This window comes from Nuphar pumila, chromosome 3 (genome assembly GCF_984573655.1).
Source record: "Nuphar pumila chromosome 3, dmNupPumi1.hap1.1, whole genome shotgun sequence".
Lineage (NCBI taxonomy): Eukaryota > Viridiplantae > Streptophyta > Magnoliopsida > Nymphaeales > Nymphaeaceae > Nuphar > Nuphar pumila.
The window spans coordinates 123,067,772-123,089,459 of NC_143251.1; the positions used below are offsets into that span (position 1 = coordinate 123,067,772).

General features: G+C 40.5%; 1 protein-coding gene across 1 annotated transcript in view; it reads right to left on the bottom strand.

Moving 5' to 3' along the window:
* Positions 1–17,109, bottom strand: part of LOC149843584 (polygalacturonase-1 non-catalytic subunit beta-like) — a 41,013-nt gene extending 23,904 nt beyond the window's left edge. The window contains exons 1-2 of the mRNA XM_090000933.1: positions 16,997–17,109; positions 15,129–16,910 (exon numbers count right to left, since the gene is read on the bottom strand). Coding sequence (XP_089857059.1) covers positions 15,129–16,910; positions 16,997–17,041 — 1,827 coding nt within the window. The 5' untranslated portion in view covers positions 17,042–17,109. The remainder of the gene's footprint in view (positions 1–15,128; positions 16,911–16,996) is intronic.
* Between the last annotated feature and the right edge of the window lie 4,579 nt (positions 17,110–21,688).

Sequence of the window (21,688 nt, forward strand, 5' to 3'; positions counted from 1 at the left end):
CACACATGGGGATACTAGCCGGTCTGCATCTTATACGTGGTGCTCGGCATCTTATACATGGCGCTCTTTGGGAACCCCCGAACATGAGATGGAGCTACCAGCCCTGTTGGGGGGGAGGGGGGTAACATATAACCTGCTCTGGTGCTAGGCTGTTAGGGAACCAATATTCCTCGTTACCTGTGACACAAGATTTCATGGAACGTGGCCTCTTGGTGTAATAATTTCATTAAAGAAACTTTACGTGCTTTTCTAGCAAAAGTTGAACAAGATTTTCTTTTCTGTTTTTGTATGACGAAATAAGACCCTCACTGAGAATCGGTTCACTTAATTGGTCTGCCTTTTTACAATGTAAAACTTGAATCTGAAGTTGAAGACACAATGGTAAGTTGAGGACACAACCACCCATTTTTATGTGATCAAAGTTCAAACTGTGATAAAGCAATAGTAGCCCCATGCACCAGCGGGATTTGATCCTGAGCCTTCAACTTGACATATGATCCCACTAACCACGTGGGTAACCACCCCGGTGGTAGATTTTCTGTTTTTTAGTCAGATTTTAGTATTTGTCCATGGTTATTACTTCAAAAATAACTTACAGCCCACTTATCTTTGATCATTCATAGGAAACTTCTTTTTATATTCCAATAAAAAATTTATTGATGATAAAGCTTTTTGTGCCTTGAGTTACTTTTGACATCAACAGAACCCCATCCTACCTTTCATGAGGGCTTTTAATTTACATATTACATAGAGGCAATCTAAGTGGTCATTCAATTGCATGAGAGCCGAGATAGCTGTCAATTGTGAGACCCACAAATCACATTATACATACCACCCCTTCAAACTGGATCCGAGACAAGAAAATGGATAAGATATGGCTCTTGGTTATCCGAGCCGAGATAGTTTTTTGTTTTTGAAAAAAAAATTATCCCTTGGTGTTATCATAGGCCCAAAAAATGTAAGAAAATTACCACAAATTGTGAATAACTTACTCCACTCTTCAATAACCAACCCCACTATCACAGTAGTGGTCCACTACCTTGGTGGTTATTGGATTCTATAGTGAGACTCAATGATGATATTCATATCTAATATTTGGGTCCAACAAAACTGTGGCATAGAAGAAGAGTTTTGAAATCATTTCAACATGGATTACTGCTTTTCCTTTTCAATTGGATCTCTTTTCTTTTGACGTGTTTGAAGATAAAATCGATCATTTGCTTCTGGGTCCACTGAAATTCAGGAAATCTAAAAGATGGGTTGCAGTCCACCCGGTGGCTCGTGTGGTTAGAAAGAAACAAGTGCATTTACAAGGGTTCCTCTTCTTCAACATTATTAAAATTTCTGTACAGGCTCTTTTTTCTAAAGGTTTTTCTTCTCGTAAAACAAATAATAAAAGTTTCCTGGAATCTTGTTATCATTAACTAAAGGCCCCACAGGCACATGGGGGCTGCCGATGCTTTATCACGGTTGGGACTGGTAAGGCAGTGGTCGTGTCCTCAACCCAAGTTTTACCTGACATCCAAGCAGACACGTTTGGAAGTAAGAAAAACTTTTATAGGAAAAAAAATTGTCTATGAAAAGTTTTGATATGATAATTTTTCTAAAATAATTTTTTTTTCACTTGTTTGGGTGGCATGAGAAAAATAAAATGAAAAATTGTAGAAAAATGAGAGAGAGGAGAAGGGTGGTGAAGCTTCTTCGGTGCAATTTTACGTAATTGAAAGTAACCAATTAAGTTTACGACAAAACCTAAAAATTGATCACTGATCCAATTTGAGTACCTCTACGAGATAGACCTCAACAGAAAACTGAAGAGTAACGGCAGCAGGTGATTGAGTTCAGTGGTTCCTCATATAAAATTATTAACTCTAGAGATATGGTAATATGGAGAAGACAAAATTGTTGCCACTGTCTGTACCCAACACGAACGGTGGATGAGCGAGATGCTTGGAACATGGTATGCAGGAGACACTTTTTAGGTGTCCCGTACCCGTAGTGCTCCGACCCTCCCCCTCGAGCAGTAGTGTTTGGAACACCTTGAACAAAAACTAAAATTTAGATCAATAAACGAATAAAATGGAGCGGGACACCTGGTATAACAATTTGGTTTGTCGAAAACAATGCTGCATCTAGTCACTAGTCTAGACAACACAATATAGATTGTCCTGGCAATCAAACACTCCCTACGGATGACTCCAACTTGGTCCCACAAGGCTAGTGGCACATTTCATCAATCAGTGGAGGGTACGACTTGCACAATCAAACAATGGAAATATGTACGATGAAAATTTTATTCTTTGATTTCCTTAATCAAAAGAAATTCTCTTACTGCATAAATTTTGTCTAATATATAATAAAGCAGCTTGTTTGATTTAACTTATTAAAGGCAGTGGCTAAAATATGTGCAAGATTGCACTTTTTTTTACATGGAGAAACTGATCCAGGCGCAGAGACCTAGCCATGCTGGCTTGGCTGAACGTACTTACAGTTTCTATCCATGTCAGCGTAAGACTACAAGGGCTTACCCCTCGACCCCAGGGAGCCGCCAAGCTTCAGCTAATGCGGGGGTGACGCCCATGGGATTTGAACCTAGACTGATCGTCAAATGATCTAGGCCCCATCCCACTACACCAAACCAACATGCTATAAAATGTCACCAAAATATTTGTTCCTCCTTCAATAAAGTAGAACAACTATACTTATTCTAAATGAATAATGCACCCTATATAACTAGATTTTAGCCATGTTGCTGTAAATGAAAAAAAATGGTTGAATGGTCCTATAAAAAATGGTGTTCTTATAAAAAACCACAAATATGTTAAAATCCTCTACATGTTCAAAATCATTGATTCTTGACCATTTAGGATCATTTTACCCTTTGCAGCATATTTGCACAGACCTCCTGACGTTCACATAAATATGCTATGACCTTATGAATATAATTAAAAATATCAAATATATTCGTAATATATTTGCATGAACCTCCTGACATTCACACAAATATGTTTCAAACATCCGTATCCGTACGTGGTTAAAATCACCAAGGAGATTTGCAATATATTTGCCTCGACCTCTTCACGTTCGCACAAATATGTCGCAAACATCTAAATATAGTTAAAATTATTGAGAAGATTCACAACATATTTGCACAGACCTCTATGATGTAAAACTATGAATATGATTAAAATCATCGAGGAGATTCACAATATATGTGTGTGGACCTCCTCACTTTCACACATATATGGTGTGAACCTCTGAATATGTTTATAATTATTAAGAAAATTCATAATATATTTGTGTGGACCTCCTTACGTTTGCACAAATATGTTGTGAACCTCCAAATATGGTTTAAACCATCAAAGCGATTCCCAAATATGTTGTGAACCTCCAGATATGGTTAAAATTATCGAAGAGATTGGCAACATATTTGTGTGAACTTCCTCACATTGACACAAATATGTTGTGAGCCTACAAATATGATTAAAATCACCGAAAGATTCACAACATATTGTATGATCACATTTACACAAATATGTTACAAACATCTGACTATGGTTAAAATCATCGAAGCGATTCACAACAGATTTGTGCATAGTTAAAATCATTGAGGAGATTCACAACATATTTGTACAAATTTTCTCACGTTTGCACAAATACGTCATGAACCTCCAAATATGGTTACAATCAAACTAACAAGATTTGCAACAAATTTGTGTGAACTATGGTTAAAATCAAACTAAGAAAATTTGCAACATATTTGGGTGAACCTCCTCACATTCACATAAATATGTTGTGAACCTTCAACTATGGTTAGAATCATCGAGGAGATTCGTAACATATTTGTGTGAACCTCTTCACGTTCATATAAATATGTTGTGAACCTCTAAATGTAGTTAAAATCACCAAAGAAATTGACAATATATTTACGCAGACCTCCTTGTGTGTGCACAAATATGTTGTGAACCTCCGAATATGGTTAAAATTATTGACATTATTTGCAACATAGTCACATAAAAAAACACGTAAGTAATTATATGAGTACAAAATTATATGACTATAAGACGTCAAGATAATTTGTGTGAATGTCAAAAAATTCATGTGAATATTCTTAGTTTGATTTTAATCTTGCAAAAGTTTGCAAGATATTTGTGTGAATGTCGGCAAGTCTGCACAAATATCATGTGAAACTCCTTTGATTGATTCTAATCTTTCATAGGTTCGCAAGATACTTGTGCGAATGTCGGTAGACCCGCTTAAATGCCATGTGAATTAACTATATTTAAAATAAAAAAAAATAGGCCTGCACTGGATTGAATCAAATTGTTTTTTAGTTGGTCTATTTAAAAAATTATCAAAAATCATAAAAAATAAAAAAATAAAAAGTTCAAGAAAATTATCTTTAAAGAAATATAGAAATGAAATAAATGATTACTCGGAGGTTGAACCAAGTTCTAAAATATACATTTATTACTTAAAAAATACAATAACAAAAAACTATCATAATTGTCAAAATTATTAAGAAAAAGACCGGATTCAGGTCAATTTTTAATCAAATAGGCACCACCTATTTGATTCGATTCAAGTCGTTTTCTACATACTTGGATTCAAAATAATTTTTAATCAAATAGGACGATCTTGCATGAAATACAAACCTTTTCATTTTTCTACTTTTATGGTTACCTGAAAATGCGAATCATTTGAATTCTTGGATTCACAGTGGTGACTTTTTTTTCTTTTGGGAGGAATCTTGATGACTATTGTATGAGTTATAGTTGTGCAATGCCTTACGTCCTTGTCCATTGTTTCTACCTTATCGGTTACCCTATCTGCTTCAGTAGAATCACGTATAGTGAGGTTAAGGTCCACAGTCCATCAGACCCCTTTCGGTGCGCCCATCTGGTCCCATAATTGTTCCTCGTGTTTGGATACCTACTGATCACTTAAAGTGGACTCCAACTTGCCCCCACAAGGCTGGTACATTTCCTCAATCAGTGGAGAATATCTCTTGCACTATCAAGCAATGGAAGTACTTCCAACGAAAATTGTTTTTCCTTGATTTTCTTAATCACAAGAAGGCCTCTTACTGCATAAATTTTGTCTAATAAAGCAGTTTTTTTTTTATTTAGTTTATTACAGTTGAAGACAGAGGCATGGCTATAACATTAGCATATTACTGCACTTTTCTGAAGAGAACAAAGAAATAGAAGATCTGCTCTCTGCCGAGTTCAGTTCCACTCATCCCCTATGTCATCACCCATCTTCATACCCCTCTTTAAGAGTTAAATCTTATGATACAAGCTGTTTTGATCAAATCTGACCCTAAAGATGAGTTCAGCAAGGTTGATTTAACAAGACCGTCGTACTTTTTTAATGAAAATTTATGATTTTGAGTTCCACTTGGTGATGGAGTCAGTTTCTTACGTACTCCCATGGAACCAGCCTCCCCCTCCCTGAGGGTGATGAGAAGCATGATGCTTCTCATAGCCCACGGAGATAGTTGCCCATCATATGGCTCACCAACTTCACTTGCCTCTTTTGGGGGCTGGCTCCGGGCAGGTTTGGATCACTAAAATACAATACACGGCTCTATGAAGGGGTTAGGAGCGGATAAAGATCTCTTGATACATTCGAGGAGAGAGACACCACGGTTCGGGTTTGGATGGAAGAGATCGAACACGGGAATAAGAAGCAAACAAAGTGCCTTCCTTTTTTTCTCATTTCGATAGAGGGAAATGGATAAAATGGACAAAACAGACTCACATTTCTCAGTCGAACCTTTTTCGTCTCGATGATGAGGAAAAGACTTGAAAAAGCTCCTAACCCCATAACCTTTTCTCTAAGGAAAGGAGGGCTGCTGCTTCTTTGGGCGGGGTGTGTGTGCTGGGGGGTTGTTATCCCATCTCGGCACTGCCGTAACCCTGCATGCGAATGACACATATGGTTGTATCCTATAGTGGGTTAACTGTGTGAATATATACCACATGCAGGTTCCAAAGTCACACACGACCAAACGTATGTGGGCTGGGTCGGAACTCACGCTCGTTAAGATCTACTATATTGAATGAAGTGGATGGTGATAATATAGAAAGGCCTGCAAAAGATAGTCCTCCAGCCAGCCGGTCACTCTTTTCATCTCTTGGCAAATCTCATTCTAGTCCATGTAGTCCTTTTATTAGGTCACTCTTTTCGGGATTCAAACTCAAGACGTGGTGGTTCCTTTGATACCAATGTTACACAGAAAGAGATCTCAATCCTGCAGTTGGCGAAGCAGAAGTCCCATCACTTCAAAAGTCTAAAGCAGAAGAAAGGTAGCTTTTTTTTCGATAGGAGAGGAGAAAGATAATGGTTTTTTGCTGCTCTCCTACTTTGGACTGGAATGGCAACTTCATATTGAGTTTAAAGTGTTATGTTGATTAAGTTGTATAAAGCCAAGAAGTGAAACCCCCAGAATCTTGATAGAGGCTGTTTTCATAAAGTAGTGCCCTCTCATGAGAAAGGATGTTCCCTTCACAAACGACCTCTATGGAACCAAACTATGAAAAAAAGGGATAATAAGGAGAAATTTAATATTAGGTTAGAAAAAAAGAATTGTCTCTTATGTCTTTTACTTTTGATAGCAAGCAGTTGATCAGCGCTAATATATGAAATTAAATAAGGTGGATGTGTGTAAATAGCCTAAAGCTTTCATAAATATGATTTTGAGTTCCACTCGTGATGGAGTCAGTTTCTGACATACTCCCTCGGAACCAAGGTTGTCAGACTAAGAAGCAGAAGCGGAAAACGATACGCGAAGCAGAAGCAATGCATTTTAAAATGTATAGGAAGCGAAAAGTGAGGAATAAAATATCTATATAAGAACTGAATGGGAATCAAAATGAAACACAAATAAAAATTTATATAAAAGTGACATTAAATTTCATGTTTTTTTATTGTAAGAATGAAATTTTTAGCAAAATTTGAAAATGATGACTACCAATTTAGAGAAAGCACATGAAAGTGAGTGATAAAGAGTGAGAGAAAACACATTAAAAGCAAGAAAAGATGAGTAAGAGAACATATAAGAAGAATAGATAAAGCGTGTGGAAAGCATATGATCAGAAGCGTGGGGGAATCGAAGTTCTCACCAAGTTTCGAAATCGAGGAATATCGCACTTCTGAAGCAAGTTGCTGAGAAGCGAGCTTTCCCCCTATCCAAGAAGCTTCTGGTAACTCTGCTCGGAACCAGTGTTCCCTTCCTGAGGGTGATGAGAAGCATGATGCTTCTCGTATCCTAGGTCCTCCTCCAAACCGAGCAATACTACCAAATCATGGGAAGCAAGAACTCTGGTGTTTCGCCCCAAGGTGTCCTTGGGGGGGGGGGGGGGGGGGGGCAGGTTGAGAATGACTGTGTTTGGAGATCACTTCTGAGGATCATGATGAAATGATGACGCCATTCAAATAGACCCTTTTGACAGAGTTTTCATGTGGTAATCCTCGAAAGTATATCTAGTACCCATACGCTTTTCAAGAGATCAGATCTATGTAGAAATGGTTATAGCCAATTAAGCTTTTTTTTCACTTTGCCAAGGGTTATTTCTGATCCGGTTCAATAGTATGGATGATATGACGAGTGTATGGCATGGTGGGGCCTATAAAGTGGTTGGAAAAACTCTGGTGGTGCATCAATGGCTGCCAGGTATGGAATTGAAGTTGAAAGCTGCCAATAAAGTTTCACTGTGGATACGACTTTCGGGTCTTTCGATCGAAAGTTGGGAGAAGGATGTGTTCGAAGGAATTACTGAATACTTTCAAGGCTCCCCGTTATATATTGATGCTCACACCCACGTGATGGAACGCTGCATATTTGCTCGTATCTGTATTTTGGTTCAGTTGGACTTCGTAACCAAATCGACGATAGAAATTGTCATCCTCAATCGGCGAACTTTCTGTCAGGAAATAATTTATGAGTAACAGATCTGCTTCTATCCTCATTGTGGATCAACAAATCATTCGCAGAGTACCTGTCCCAAACAGAGAGCGTCTCCTCAAGAATAATCTGCAAGTCCTCTGCGGATGAGTGGTACCAGGTTCGACTACATCGTCGACCTCGTCCAGTGCCAAAGCAAATGAATCAAAAGATTGCTCCTAACGGCTTCTCGATTTTGATAAGCGATGAGAAGGCAAAAGTTTCATTCTCGAAACCCACTTTTGCTGATGAAGATGAAAAAATGCAGGATCTGATCCTGGCTGACATGATGGTGGTTGAGCATCTAGTGAACGTCACTTCAATCCTCATTTTTAAGAATCTCATACTGTGAACAAGTGTAATTCTCCGATTATCCATAAGAATCAGAAATCTTTGCCGCTGGTGGCTAGCATTGCAGTCTGTCTTCTCACCGGCCATCCTCAACTCTGCCAGTGGTTTTTGGCCAAGCTTCTCTGACTCGGACGGTTACTCATCTTCAACCACCCCATAATGGCCCAGCCACTCAAGCGTTGTCATGTCAACCATTTTGGGAGCCACAAACTTCGAGATCTCAGAGTAACGTCTTCCAGGAAAATCATCGGAGTATGACGCCCTCTCCTCCCTTTTTAGGATCCAATTCAGGGCCACAAGCTGAGTCTACAGTTAGGTCATCTTAGAATGACCAGGATCATCTTTCTCTCATTTTCAATGCATGCAGCCACTCAGATAAAGAGAATGTCGTTTCTGCATAAAAGACTTCTCTTGCTATAGAGTTGCAGAAATCAAAAACTTGAAGGCGCTACAAGTCTGAAGCCTTTGATAGTGGTCGGACCCCGCTGAGAGAGAGTCTCAACAGTCTATGCCCTCAACTCGGTCTACTCGCCTTCAACACCGTCGTGGAGTGGGTATTACAACCCAGCCCAGTGATTTCTATAGTTTCTGATTCGGGTCAGTTGGGTTACCAAAAGTTCTTGTGAAGTCGATTCTACGACTTTGTTAGATATGAACCCAGATTGGGTTCCTCCTTTGTAATATTATATATAGTTAATTTTCTGATTTCTAATAAACTGGTAGGGAACCCCAGCTTTCTCTGCCGAAAAAAAATATGATTTTTAAATCACATTTTTGTGTTTTGTAAACATTGATTTTTGAAACGCCAAAAAAATCCTACATACAAGTTAGATTTCGATGATTTAAATGTTAATCTGCAATCAAATCATATCTATAGAGACTATTGTAGGTGTCTTAAATTTTGGATCCAATCCAAAATTATTTTGGTGACCATACAATGAGAATTTTTAATGAGGTTTTATGATGGTAGTAGAGTGATGGAGCCGCCACAAACCCCTCCAGGTGTAGGGGTAGAGCCCCCCATCATATCAATGTGCCATTATGGCAATCCCTTCCCACCATGGATGAAACGAACACCCTAACATTAGTACAAGAAAAGCTCTTGTTGGTAGGGATGGCAGTGAACTGGGGGAAAATGGGGCCCTGCCCAGCGTCGCCCTATTTGGACCGGGGATGTAGGACATGAAATGAAAATAGAGGCCGGGACGGAGGTTAAAATCAAAACTCGTGTGGGGATGGACTTACGCTTTTCCCTGCCCTGCCCCCGTCTCCAATCCCCACCTCGCCCTGTCCCTGATCCTTCTTTAGGGACCAAGGGAAAACGGGGCCCTGTCCCGTTTGGACCGGGGATGGATGCGGAGATGGAGAGCAGGATTTTGAGACAGGGCGGGGGTGAAGACCTTATCCCCCATCCCCGCCCCGATCCACTGCCATCCTTACTGATGCAAGTGGGACCGTGTTTTCCATCTCTATTCATTTTTGGTGAACAAGTCGGACCATGTGAAGGAATTTTTATAAGAAAGCTAACACCGAGGTGTAAGGTGACTAACCAATACATTAAAGGGCCTTAGGGTGATTAATGTGAGTAAAGTCAAGCTCTTAAACTATCAAGATCCAAACAACCCTCCACGCTCTGAAGCTGATATCCTTTTTAACTGTAGCAGGTTACTTTTTCCATCTCTTGGCAACTCTCATGCTGGTCCAAGTAGTCCTTTTATTAGGTCACTCCTTTTGGGATTCAAACTCAAGACGTGGTGGTTCCTTTGATACTAATGTTAGCCAACTAATTAATATACCAAAAAGTGTTAGGGTGATTAAGTTGTATAAAGCCAAGAAGTAAAACCATGGAATCCTAGTAGAGGTTGCTTTCATAAAGTAGTGCATGCCCTCTCATGAGAAAAGGATGTTTCCTTCACAAACGGCCTCTAGAGTATGTTTTAATCACTGTCCTCCACCCAAAAAGGGATATGAACACGGGGACAGTGATTTCAATAAATGTTGGATGCGGTGGACGTTCATAATGGCGTCCGCCACATCCTTAAAAAGGTATTGTTTTTGTAACACCCCTCCCCCCTCTTACAAAAAGATCAGGATGTGGGGGGAACACGTTAAAGAAAAGTTGGGGGTAGGGCTCTCTCTCTCTCCTTTGCAGCCGGGGTCTACATGATCTTCGTTCATTATATATATATATATAATGTGTGTGAGAACTTAAAATATGAGAACTAATGTGTGAACCATAATTTTCATGGATTTTTTGCTCTTTTCTATTGAATCTAACCATACACGTGATATGCATGTTTGGTTTTTATAAGAACCTGCTCTTGAATCGGCCTATTTTGATGCATAAATGAGATTTTTTAAAGCTTTAAAATCAATGGCTCATAATCTTCATAAATATTCAAGCATACAAAAATTGCATTTTTTCATTAAACATACACAATTCTTAGCAAATTCAACATGCCAAGCATATCCACATGGTTGGATTTGCAAGAAAAGTGTTGGAAATGTCCATATTTTTAGTTCTCATATTCTAGTTTTTTCATATTTCAGTTCTCATATTCTGATGACTATATATATATATAGAGAAAGAGAGAGAGAGGAATGCAAACCTACTAAATGAAAATCCATGCAAACCAACCTAACACACATTTTATTGGATTTTAGTGTTCTTTTCAAAATTTTGATCATACAGGTAATATATATGCTTGTTTTTATAGGAATCAGTTCTTGGAGCATTTGATTCTGATAGGTTTTTATAAGTTTCAAAAACCAATGGCATACAATTTTCATACATTTTCTAAGCTCCAAATACCATTTTTGCTATCCAAAATTCATGATCCAAGTGTCAATTTCTAGTAAATCAATCATGTTGAACACGTGTATGGTCAGAATTTTGAAAAAAATACTAAATTTTTTTTATTGGGTAGGTTCGAGACTTCATTGGGCCGTCTCTCTCTCTCTCTCTCTCTATATATATATATATATATATATATATATATATAGAGAGAGAGAGAGAGAGAGACAAGAGGTCTCATCAGACACAATGAAGCAAAAGACCACAGCATTCAAGTAGGCAAAAAGGGGCCTAGACGCATCTGATCAATCCCGACCAATCCAAGAAAAATCCATATTTAGCCACAAGATTTTAGCCTATAGAAAAACATCGAATTGAATCGAAAAGATGACCGACTTGAGGCCCCTCTTCCGGTCTTTGAACAATCTGTTATTCCTTTCTTCCCAAACACGCCACCAAGTGGCAAACAACCAACATCTCCAGATTTTCTTCCATCGCTTTGGTTTGTTCAAGTCATGAGCTCCAAGAACAAGCTATCTGATGCAACGACTGTGATCAACTTGAATGGTATATATATAGTGTTAACTGAGATTTTCATGGTTTTTTTTGTTTTTAATTTCTTTGTGGGATCGTATAGACGTGACAAATGCAATCTACATGCATGGTTTTAAAGGGACGTGCTATTGAATCATCCAATTGTGAAGCATAAGACAGTTTTTTTAAAGCTTGAAAATCGACGGCTTATGATTTTCAGAAATATCAAAGCATCCAAAAGTTTTTTTTTTGTAAAATAATTAACATGAACCCAGAGTACCTACCCCCAAATAACAGCCATTGAGATCCAACGGCTGATATGGATTTCATATATGAGACTTTGAAACTCCTGTATCTCATATTACAGAGAGCTGTTTCAAAACCTCATATCTCACGTCCAAAGATATGAAGTGGCGTGAGGGCATACTGATGTGGGGCAGGCCTCTTGACAATATCTGAAGCTATTTAGACTAGGGACCTCAGATAAAAGGATCAGAATTTTCTAGTATAAAGGGATAATTGTCCCAACACAAGGAATTTCTTTTTAGGCAAGCTGGGGTTAAGCAGACCCCTATCAGTTCGTTGATCAAAATATCAATTTACAATGATCTTCCTAAAAGGAAGATAATCTATAGAATATAAAAAAATAATAATAATTCTCAATGGATAATTCCCAACAAAAATCACTATAACATCCAATATTGCTTGTTTTATTGCAACAAGATTAGGTTAAAACTAGGTTATCTTAGTCTTGGTTGACATTTGGCCAAGAAAGCTCCAAATTAGGAGTACGGATCGGGTGCAATCACATAGCACAAAATTTGTGCATTAAGCACCTGATTGTCCTCCATCCGGCCTTGGGCCGCACAACTGACAGGTGCTGTCCTCAAGATGGAGGGTAATCAGGTGCTTAATGCACAAATATTTGTGCAATCATATTGCACCTGATCTTTTCACCCAAGTTCGAATTAAGAATGGCAGACACACTGATTTGATAACACAGAGGAGGAGGTCCATTCTCAAATCCTCGGATTTCATCTCCCTTGGATTTGAGATTCAAGACTTCCAAACACAGCCTAAGAATCAAGTGTGCAACATCTCCCTTGGATTTGAGATTCAAGACTTCCAAACACAGCCTTAGAATCAAGTGTGCAACCACTTCCTTCACAACTGAATAACTCAACCAACTTTATTTTAACGTTACACATAACCTACACATTAAATCTATTTAAGGAGCTTGCACGAGCAATGCAATGCAGTGCAGAGCTGAGCATCATTTGCTTATGCTTGGCCTGGTAATCCTTCATAAGCTGCTTGTAACTCGTCTTATTGAGCCCATTTTATGATTGTGAATGAGCTTTCATCGAGCCTAGCTAAGTCAAGCCGCGATCAGCTTATCTCATTTCCCATATGCAATGCAAATTTGAACACAAAGCATAAAAGCCATTTTGCAAGCTAGCACAAAGGTTGATCACGTGATATACCAAAACGTAAATTTTTCTTTTTGTGTTTTGGAATCACCACCACCCGTGGCCTTCATTTCTATCATTCTTTGTAAAGATGACATCAACACTTTTTTTTGGCATATCACGTGATCCAACCTCCTAAACACACCCATTAAACCATTTTCAACTCCACTCAGGGTTTTGCTAGCTTCGGTAAGGGTTCATGTTTTTTTTTTTTTAAAGGCAACCTGGGGTTAAGCAGACTCCTACCAGCTATACAACTATTCCACTAGGTTTTGAACTTGCAATGTCCCAACACAAGGTGACGTGCACTAGTTGCTCCTACCAAACAAACGAAAACCCCGTTTTGGTAAAGGGTTTCTTCATCATAAACAAATTACATTGACAAATTTAGCTCCAGTTATTTTGGCTTGACTGCAGCATCAAATGCATGTAATCATTTATTTTCTTATCTAGCCGACAACAGACACACTCACACCCGATAATAATTTTATACTCGGAATTCAGAAATGAAAAAGAGTATGTTTGTCACAATGGAGAAAATTCTCCTCCTTAGTGCAAAAATGTAATTTTTGCCTCACTTGCATCTGGTGCAGCACATCTCTCTCTTAGGGATGGCAGTGAAATCGGGGAAAACAGGGCTCGCCCTGCCTCACCCCGTTTGGACTGGGGGTGAAGGGCATGAAGCTGAGGCGGGGATGAAGGTTAAAATACATCCCCATGCGGGGGACGGACTTACGCTTTCCCCACCCCATTCTCAATCCTTCTATGAGATGACAATAAATCGAGGGAAAACGGGGGCCCGCCTTGCCTCACCTCCTTTTGGACCGGGGATGAAGGACATGAAACGGGGATAGAGGCGGGGGTGGAGGTTAAAATCCATTCCAGGGAATGGAGGCTTGAATTTTAAAATGGGGCGAGGGTGAAGACCTTGTCCCCAGCCTCGGTCCATTGCTCTCTCTCCCTCTGTATCTATCTATCTATCTATCTCTCTATCTATCTATCTATCTATCTATCTATCTATCTATCTATCTATATATATATATTCTAATGAAAAATGCATACGCACGTCACAATCAGACTTTAGAAACTAAAATTTGCAGATTGCTATTAGAGAACAAACAGGAATCCAGATCCTAGGTAACAGACTGCCCCAGATCCAGAACACCAGTCCTGATTCACTGAACCACGGGTAGTTATGAGCAATGTTATCGATATTGGTAGTATCGGCAGAAAATTGATATGCCCGCTGGTTTGAATCGATTATTTTTTAATAAACATAAAAATACCAAAACATAATTTTTTAAATATTATTTTAAAATTATTTTAATGATTTTAACACGTGTCACGTTATGATTGACACACAATCTTTTTTTATTATTTTTGAATTGATACAGAACTATTCACTTGAGTATCGGGTATCGCCAGATACAGCTGAATCAGTGGCCAAAAGATTGGGGGCCATACCGATACGGATAACATTGGCTGTGAACCTAAAGGAAAAATATATCTAATGAAGGCTGCAGCCATAGTTGAAACAAGAGCAAGAGCAGGAAGATTTTGTGTAAAACAAATATAGTAACTGGTGTATAACCCATGCCTATGATGATTAAGGTGATCAATATATCCGCTCTTGTATTTTCTCTATCCTCTCCCACGTCTTCAAGGGCGTGAAGTGAGGAATCCGTGGAAGTAGGTGTATCGTTCTTTCTTTGAGTGTGTACATTCCTTGTGAGTGTTAACTGTTATCCTCCTCTGCTGTGCGTGTTTTTGCATCAGCCTTCGTTATTACAAGCTATCTAATACAGACTCCCTTTGGAGCAACAACGTCAACATCATCATCCACAACTTAGCACCCATTCAAATTAAAGAAAAGGAAAAGGAAAGGGATAACTGAGAGAGCAACCAACAGACAACAGAAGACCTCTACCCCACTCTTCTCAGCTTTCCTCCTCAGCAACCAAACACAGAAACTGAAAAAAGAAAAAAAAAAAACTGGGCCCCAGTCAAACCCCTCAACTCAACCTGACCTTACCCAGATCATGTCATTCTCAAAGATCCAGTGACAAACCTCAATCTTCCCTGGCTTTGAACCCAATGCAATGAAGGCTCCATGGCCTGCCCCCCATGTACTGGTGTCCAGGTGACAGATTGCCACTCCATGGTTGATCTTCTCCTTGCTCTTAACATCCAATAGATCAGTCTCATATACTCTGACAATTGGAACAGAGTGACAGTAATACACCAAATAAGGGAACAAACTCTGGTGGCAAGAAACAGACCTGGTGATCCTTCCACCATCAATTCCCTTCACCTCCCCAATCTGCACATCCTTCCCCCACCCTTGTGTTGAATCGGTAGTCCTCAGTTGAACGTTCTTCCCCAGCACCGACGTAGCGAAATCGATCATGTCTTCGATCGAAGTCACGCATCTCTTCGTCTCTCCTCTGCTGGCCTCCCTCTCGCACTCTGCCAGAGTGTTCTTCATCAGCCTCTCCATGCTGGAATTCACCCTGGCATGAAATACCGTCTTCAGCTCTTCGAGCTTCGAGCTCGAAAATGGCAGTTTCTCGGCGATCGATCGTGGCAAGAACGATCTCGCCGGCATCCGGTCGCGAACGTCCGGCATCGGAATCACGGTTCTGGGCTTCAGCATCTTCTCTCTGAAGAACTTCCCGGGCTCAACAACCCACTTGTTGTTGGTGGCTTTGAGACTCACACTGGCATCAGCATAGCTTGCAAAACTTACTTTCTTCTTATCAGCATAGTCCCCAAACGTATTATTGACCCCATAGATTTTGAACCCAACTTGGGGCTCGATAGCACCCTGGCCATACCCCTTGAACTTGTCAGTACCTACATTGGCTGATTGCCCATAATTGATGAAATTCAGCTTGGGGGAAACGCCCTTCTTGCCGTATGAGGTGAAGGAGTCATCACCAACATTGGCAGAGTCTCTGTAGCTAGTGAAGGTGTCAACAGCAATGTATCCACCAGCACCATAGTTTCTGAAGCTGTTCTCCGGCACATTACCATCGCCACCGTAGCTGGTGAAGGAGTCATTTGCCCGAGCCCCTCCCTCGGCGTAGTTGGTGAAGGTCGAGCCGATCACATTGGAGCTCTGGCCGTAGCTCTCGAAGCCGGAGGCGACCCCCGCGCCCTTCTTGCCGTAGTTAGTGAAGGATTGGTCCCCGGCGTTTCCTTGGCCCGAGTAGAACCGGAAGACCCGGTTCCTATCCAAGCCACCCGTGTCGTAGGTAGAGAACCGGAGGTTCGGGACGTTGATGTTATCGGCGTAGCTGTCGAACCGGCCCGAGCCGCCGTTGGCCTCGAAGCCGTAGCTCGAGAAGTCGCCGTCACCGACGTTGACGTTGGGCATGTAGGAAGAGAACGAGTCGGTGTGGGAGACCGAACCGCGGCTGTAGCGCTTGAACGAGTCGGCGACGACGTTCTCGTCTCGAGAGTAGTTCTTGAAGGAGTCGGTGCCGCCAGAAGTACCGGATCGGTAGTTGGTGAAGTTGAGGCCGGAGTAGGAGGCGAAGTCGACGTTGGGGCCGTGCTTCTCGAGGCTTGGGGAGGGTTCGGAGAAGCAGAAGAGGTGGGCGGCGTCGCAGAAGGAGCGGAGGTGGGTGGGGAGGGAGCCCTGCTCCGCGTACCTCAGCAGGAGGGACGAGTTGAGGGCGTCGAGAGGAGACGCCTTCTCCACCAGGAACGCCGGAATCCGGGAGTTGGGGATTCGCAGATTCCAGTATCGGAGGAGGGAGGCCTTGGAAGTGAAGGGGTTGAAGCCGGGGAGCTCACCTCCCGAGACGGTCGCCTGCGAGAAAACAGGGAGAAATCTACGTGAGAGAAGGGAATTGAGAGGTACCCAAGTGGGGAAATGGCAGAATTTGGAACACCCACCATGAGAAGCGGGAGGAGGAGGCACCAAACGAGGGATGCCGCCATTGTTCAATCTCTCTCTCTCTCTCTCTCTCTCTCTCTCTCTCTCTCTCTCTCTCTCTGTATGGATGAACAGGGGGTGGAGGGTGGGGTTGTATGTTCCCCCCGGAACGTTTAGCGTTCTTTATCCTTTTTTCTTCATTTTCAATTTTTTAAATTGCCTTTTTTTAATTTAAATAAACAGAAAGTTGTTAACTGAATTTGTTAAAGAGAGAGAAAAAGGTCGGTTTTGTTCTTGTTTTTAGTTTCATGACATCCATGACCTACTTCTCACATTCAATCCGTCGAACGCTAATGCTTTCATAATTAAGGGAAATTTTGTTGCTCACACCAGCTCAGGCCATCTGGGTAGGTGGGTTCTGCTTAAAGCATTCAAGTTGGACACTAAAAATTGGATACCCGTAGTTGTACCAAGTATATGTACCTTATCGGTTGGGACAGCTCGTGATTCAATCCGGGATTCTGGATGGCATCCAAACAAACAATTATCCCAGCCTAAAGTCTCACACTCAGGGCACTTTTGGAAGCATGAATCATACAGGAAAGGTGAATCGAGGTCGGAAAACCATACAGTTTTTCTGAACAAGCAATAATACTTTGCTAAAAAGTGTTTTAAGAAAAAGTTCAACTCCTGATAAGAAAGACTCTTTCAGATGGGTGGACGAGTCTTTCCTATCAAACCTTTTATCAGTGCCCCCACCAGTCTCTTTCTCTCTCTATCTGCGAAGCCGAGAGGATGAGCGAGAGAGTGAAGTCGTTCGGAGGCTTGCAACCGTCGAGCAGTTGAGCCAAGAAGAGCTCCTGGATGAGGGAGTTCCTGAAGGGGAGACACCAGCGGTGGCGGAGATGAGACCGTACTCGTCGATATTGGCCTCAAAGAGGAGGGGTGGCGACAAAGCAAGGATCTCCGATGCCTCTCAAGATGGAAAGGCAGACATCGGCTTGTCAAAAAATCCTAGTACGGATCCAGTGTGGCCATTGGGTCTCACACATAGAACCCATAAATCAAAGATGAATCTAAATATTGGATCTGAAATATGGATCTAGGTATTAGATCCAGATTAGTGAGCAAGGAATCCGATGACCCACTTACATAGTGGGCTATTGAGTTATGAACCCTAAGATAATGATAGATCCCACGTTACATTAGATTTCCAGCATGTTTGAGAATCCAATGAGACGATTATGGTTGGGTAACGGCTATCCAAGAGAGGATGTAGGAGGAGGAGGAGTTGTTTCTGCCTTGACTGCGACGAAAGTGCAGGTGGCATCCCAGTTTTGAGCAGGGTGGTGGAGATGCAAACACTGAAAAACCCATGAACTGTTGGGCTCGTCCGGTAGTGTTGTCTAAGGGAAGCGATTGTCGAGAGTCAATTCAGTCGATCGACAGAGCCTTGTGCCTCCAGTGAGAGGAAGCGATGGGATCTGATCCGACTGAGTAGGGTGGATCGAGTCCTCATCGACAAATCGGCTCATCAGACGAGTCTTGACGATCGTTTGAGCCCAATGGCCTTACTACTGCTGGAAAGGGTTTGCAAAGGATAAAGAAAAAAAATGGAGCAAAGCAAATCCCCCTTGCAGCAACATTGTTGCCAGTGTCAATACTAGAGGAGACCCCTTGCAGTCGTTGAAGCTTGACGATAAGAAAGAAAGAAAGGGAGCGAGACTTTGATCGTTTGCACAAGGAGTTGTGGGACTCTCTATTTTCAATCGAAGCATCGACGAACAATAAAGGAGATGATGGCCATAGGGAGCGAAGAGGAAAGCCCACGTTGATCGACACAGCGCCTCGCTGGAGAGGATGTTGTTACAAGAAAGGGGGAAGAGATCATAGGGCGCACAAAGCGCATCGAGAGGGCACTGATGGTTGGCATATCGAGTTGGGCCCGTGACTTCTCCTTCACACTCCAATGGAGCAAGCTGACCTAACCCCAGATGTAGGTTGCATAGCCCCTGGAGGTTGTCCCCATCGAGCCCGTGCTGGTTCCACCAGTGGTCCATTGGCGCTATTCGGTCGGTGAACACTAGCAGGAATGGTGACAATGAGCCCGATCGATTTCTATGCAGAGTGCCTCGTAAAGGGCCTCAAGGTCATGGGTATCGAGAGGTGATCCATGGTGGAGGGAAAGGGGGACGACGATGATGAACATGACCACCTTGTTGGCATTGCACAGGCACATCTTGAACGCCACCATTTTAAGCCCACCCCCCCCCCCCCTCTCTTTACAGGTGAAAGGCGAAAAATGGGGAAAAAAAAGGGAAGGGGGAAGAAAAAAAAGGTTAAGGAAAAAAAATGAAAAAAGGGAGAATGAGAAGGGTTGATCATACCGATCTATTTTTTAGTAATTTTATAGTATTGCCCTTACTTTTCTTTTTTTATTACGCATGTGCCTTCTATTTTTCAAAATAGGGGCTCTATTTTTCATGTAGTTTCAGAAAAAGCATGTTCTTTGGAAAATACCTGAGACAAGGTTTTAGTATTGCTTTTTCTCAAAACAAACTTTCAATCTTTCTTATTTAAGCTTGTATGGAGATCCATTTTAATATGGATCGTGTTAGACTTGATAGATAATATTTCAAGTCAGATTTGGATATAGACTCATACAAGTTCAATGAATTCGGATATATATATATATATATATATATATATATATATATATATATATATATATATATATATATATATATATATTTAGTATATCTGGTAATGGATCTGAACTTATATATTCACAAGCTTATAGTTTGATTAAAGCATTAGAATTGGCTCATCAATTTTGGCATATCCAAATGATAATAGAATAACTCTCATTAGATATAGATCTAGTATATATCTAAATTGGATTTGGATATAGAGATTTATGCTTTACTTCATAATAAAAATCAACCTAGTATGTGAATATCCTCATGATAGTGATATATCATGAAGGAAAAGTCTAGTTAGTGTATGTAAAACCTTATGATGTTATGGCTTAATGCAAATATTGCTTAGATGCAATACATTGGAATAGTGGGAGCTGAATTATAATTTTTGCACATGCATATGTGGATATTTATTTGTATATGATAATAAAAAATCATCATAAATAATATTTCTTACGGTATGCATGTATGAATGCATGAAAGGATATTTTTCATGCTTTGAAAAATTTTGCATGAAATGCAACATGGTCAGTCATATTTATGACTATTTGGATCTGAATACACTGATTTAAAATGATCAGGTGGTAATTAACATGTGATAATGTACATAGATAGTGAGAATATAAACTATAGTGAAAATATTTGCTATGTTTGGCAAATCATGAATTTATAAATTAATAAATTCTATAGTACTCCACTAATATGCATGCCTATGGTATGGTCATGGAAAAGCCATAAAAACCCCATGGCTATGTGAGACATACATTATGATCTATTCACTTTTTTTTTTACAACTATGGACTGCATGACTCAGTATGCAGTGAATGGTGAATACTTGAAATAAATTATTACACATTAAAGGTTATGATAAAATTTATGACATGATGAAAAAATAACCTAGTTTGTGAATAGCCTCATGATAGGGATATATTATGAAGGAGAAATCCAATTAGCATACGTAAAACCTCATGATGTCATGACATAACCTATATAGTTATGTGAAATGAGTAAGATACATAATGCACCGTTATGATACAATTTGGGTGTTCACCCCATATGGTCAAGTGTGAGATGTTGGATCCTGGTATATATCTAGTGTGACCATTGGGTCTCACACATAGAACCCATAAGTCAAAGATGAATCCAGGTATTAGATTTGAAATATGGATCTAAGTATTAGATCTAGATTAGTGGGTCAGGAATTCAATGACCCACTTACGTATTGGGCCATTAAGTTATGAACCACTAAGATAGTGGTAGGCCCCATATCACATTGAATTCCCAGCATGTTTGGGGATCCAATGAGATTGTTATGGCTGGATAGTGGCTATCCAAGGAAGGATAAGTATCATGGCCCTTGCTTATGCATGCATAGAGAGAGCTTGATAATTACATTGAGAAATCTCCCCTAAAGCAAACCATTAATCTCAACCCTATTTTCTTCTCATTTATCACCTAGAGCTTGCCTTCACTGCGCACACTATGAACCAAAAACTATCATCCTGATTACCAACGATACTGCAAAGAAAGCACCGGCCATGGCAGCAGCATTGAGGTTATATTAGGGATGTGATCCAAGAAAGGATGTATTATGGATGGCTCCAGGTCAAGTCTGGGTTGGATATCTAACCAAGTGGTTGTAGGTCGTGTTGATTAGGAAATCCACCTCTTGGTTGGTATGTTATATGTTTGGGTCTGATTTGAGGCTTCTGCACCCAATTAGTCCTTGAAAATATGCAATCCAACATGTAATATTGGAATATGCCAGAAAGCTAGTTGGATTTGGATCTGGTAAGAGACCTCTAATTTGAATCTGAATTTGATTCCATATTCAAATTATGTAGTATATCGTAAGCGGCGTGTTCAATCCGAAACCAAGCTATTTGCAGAGAGGGAGAGAATACAGTTTACCAATTTCAACTAACTTTAGTTGGGTAAAGAATAAGGGTAGATAATTGAAGAGAGGGAGAGAGAGATTGAAGTGTACCATATGCAAATGGCTTGCATTTTCTT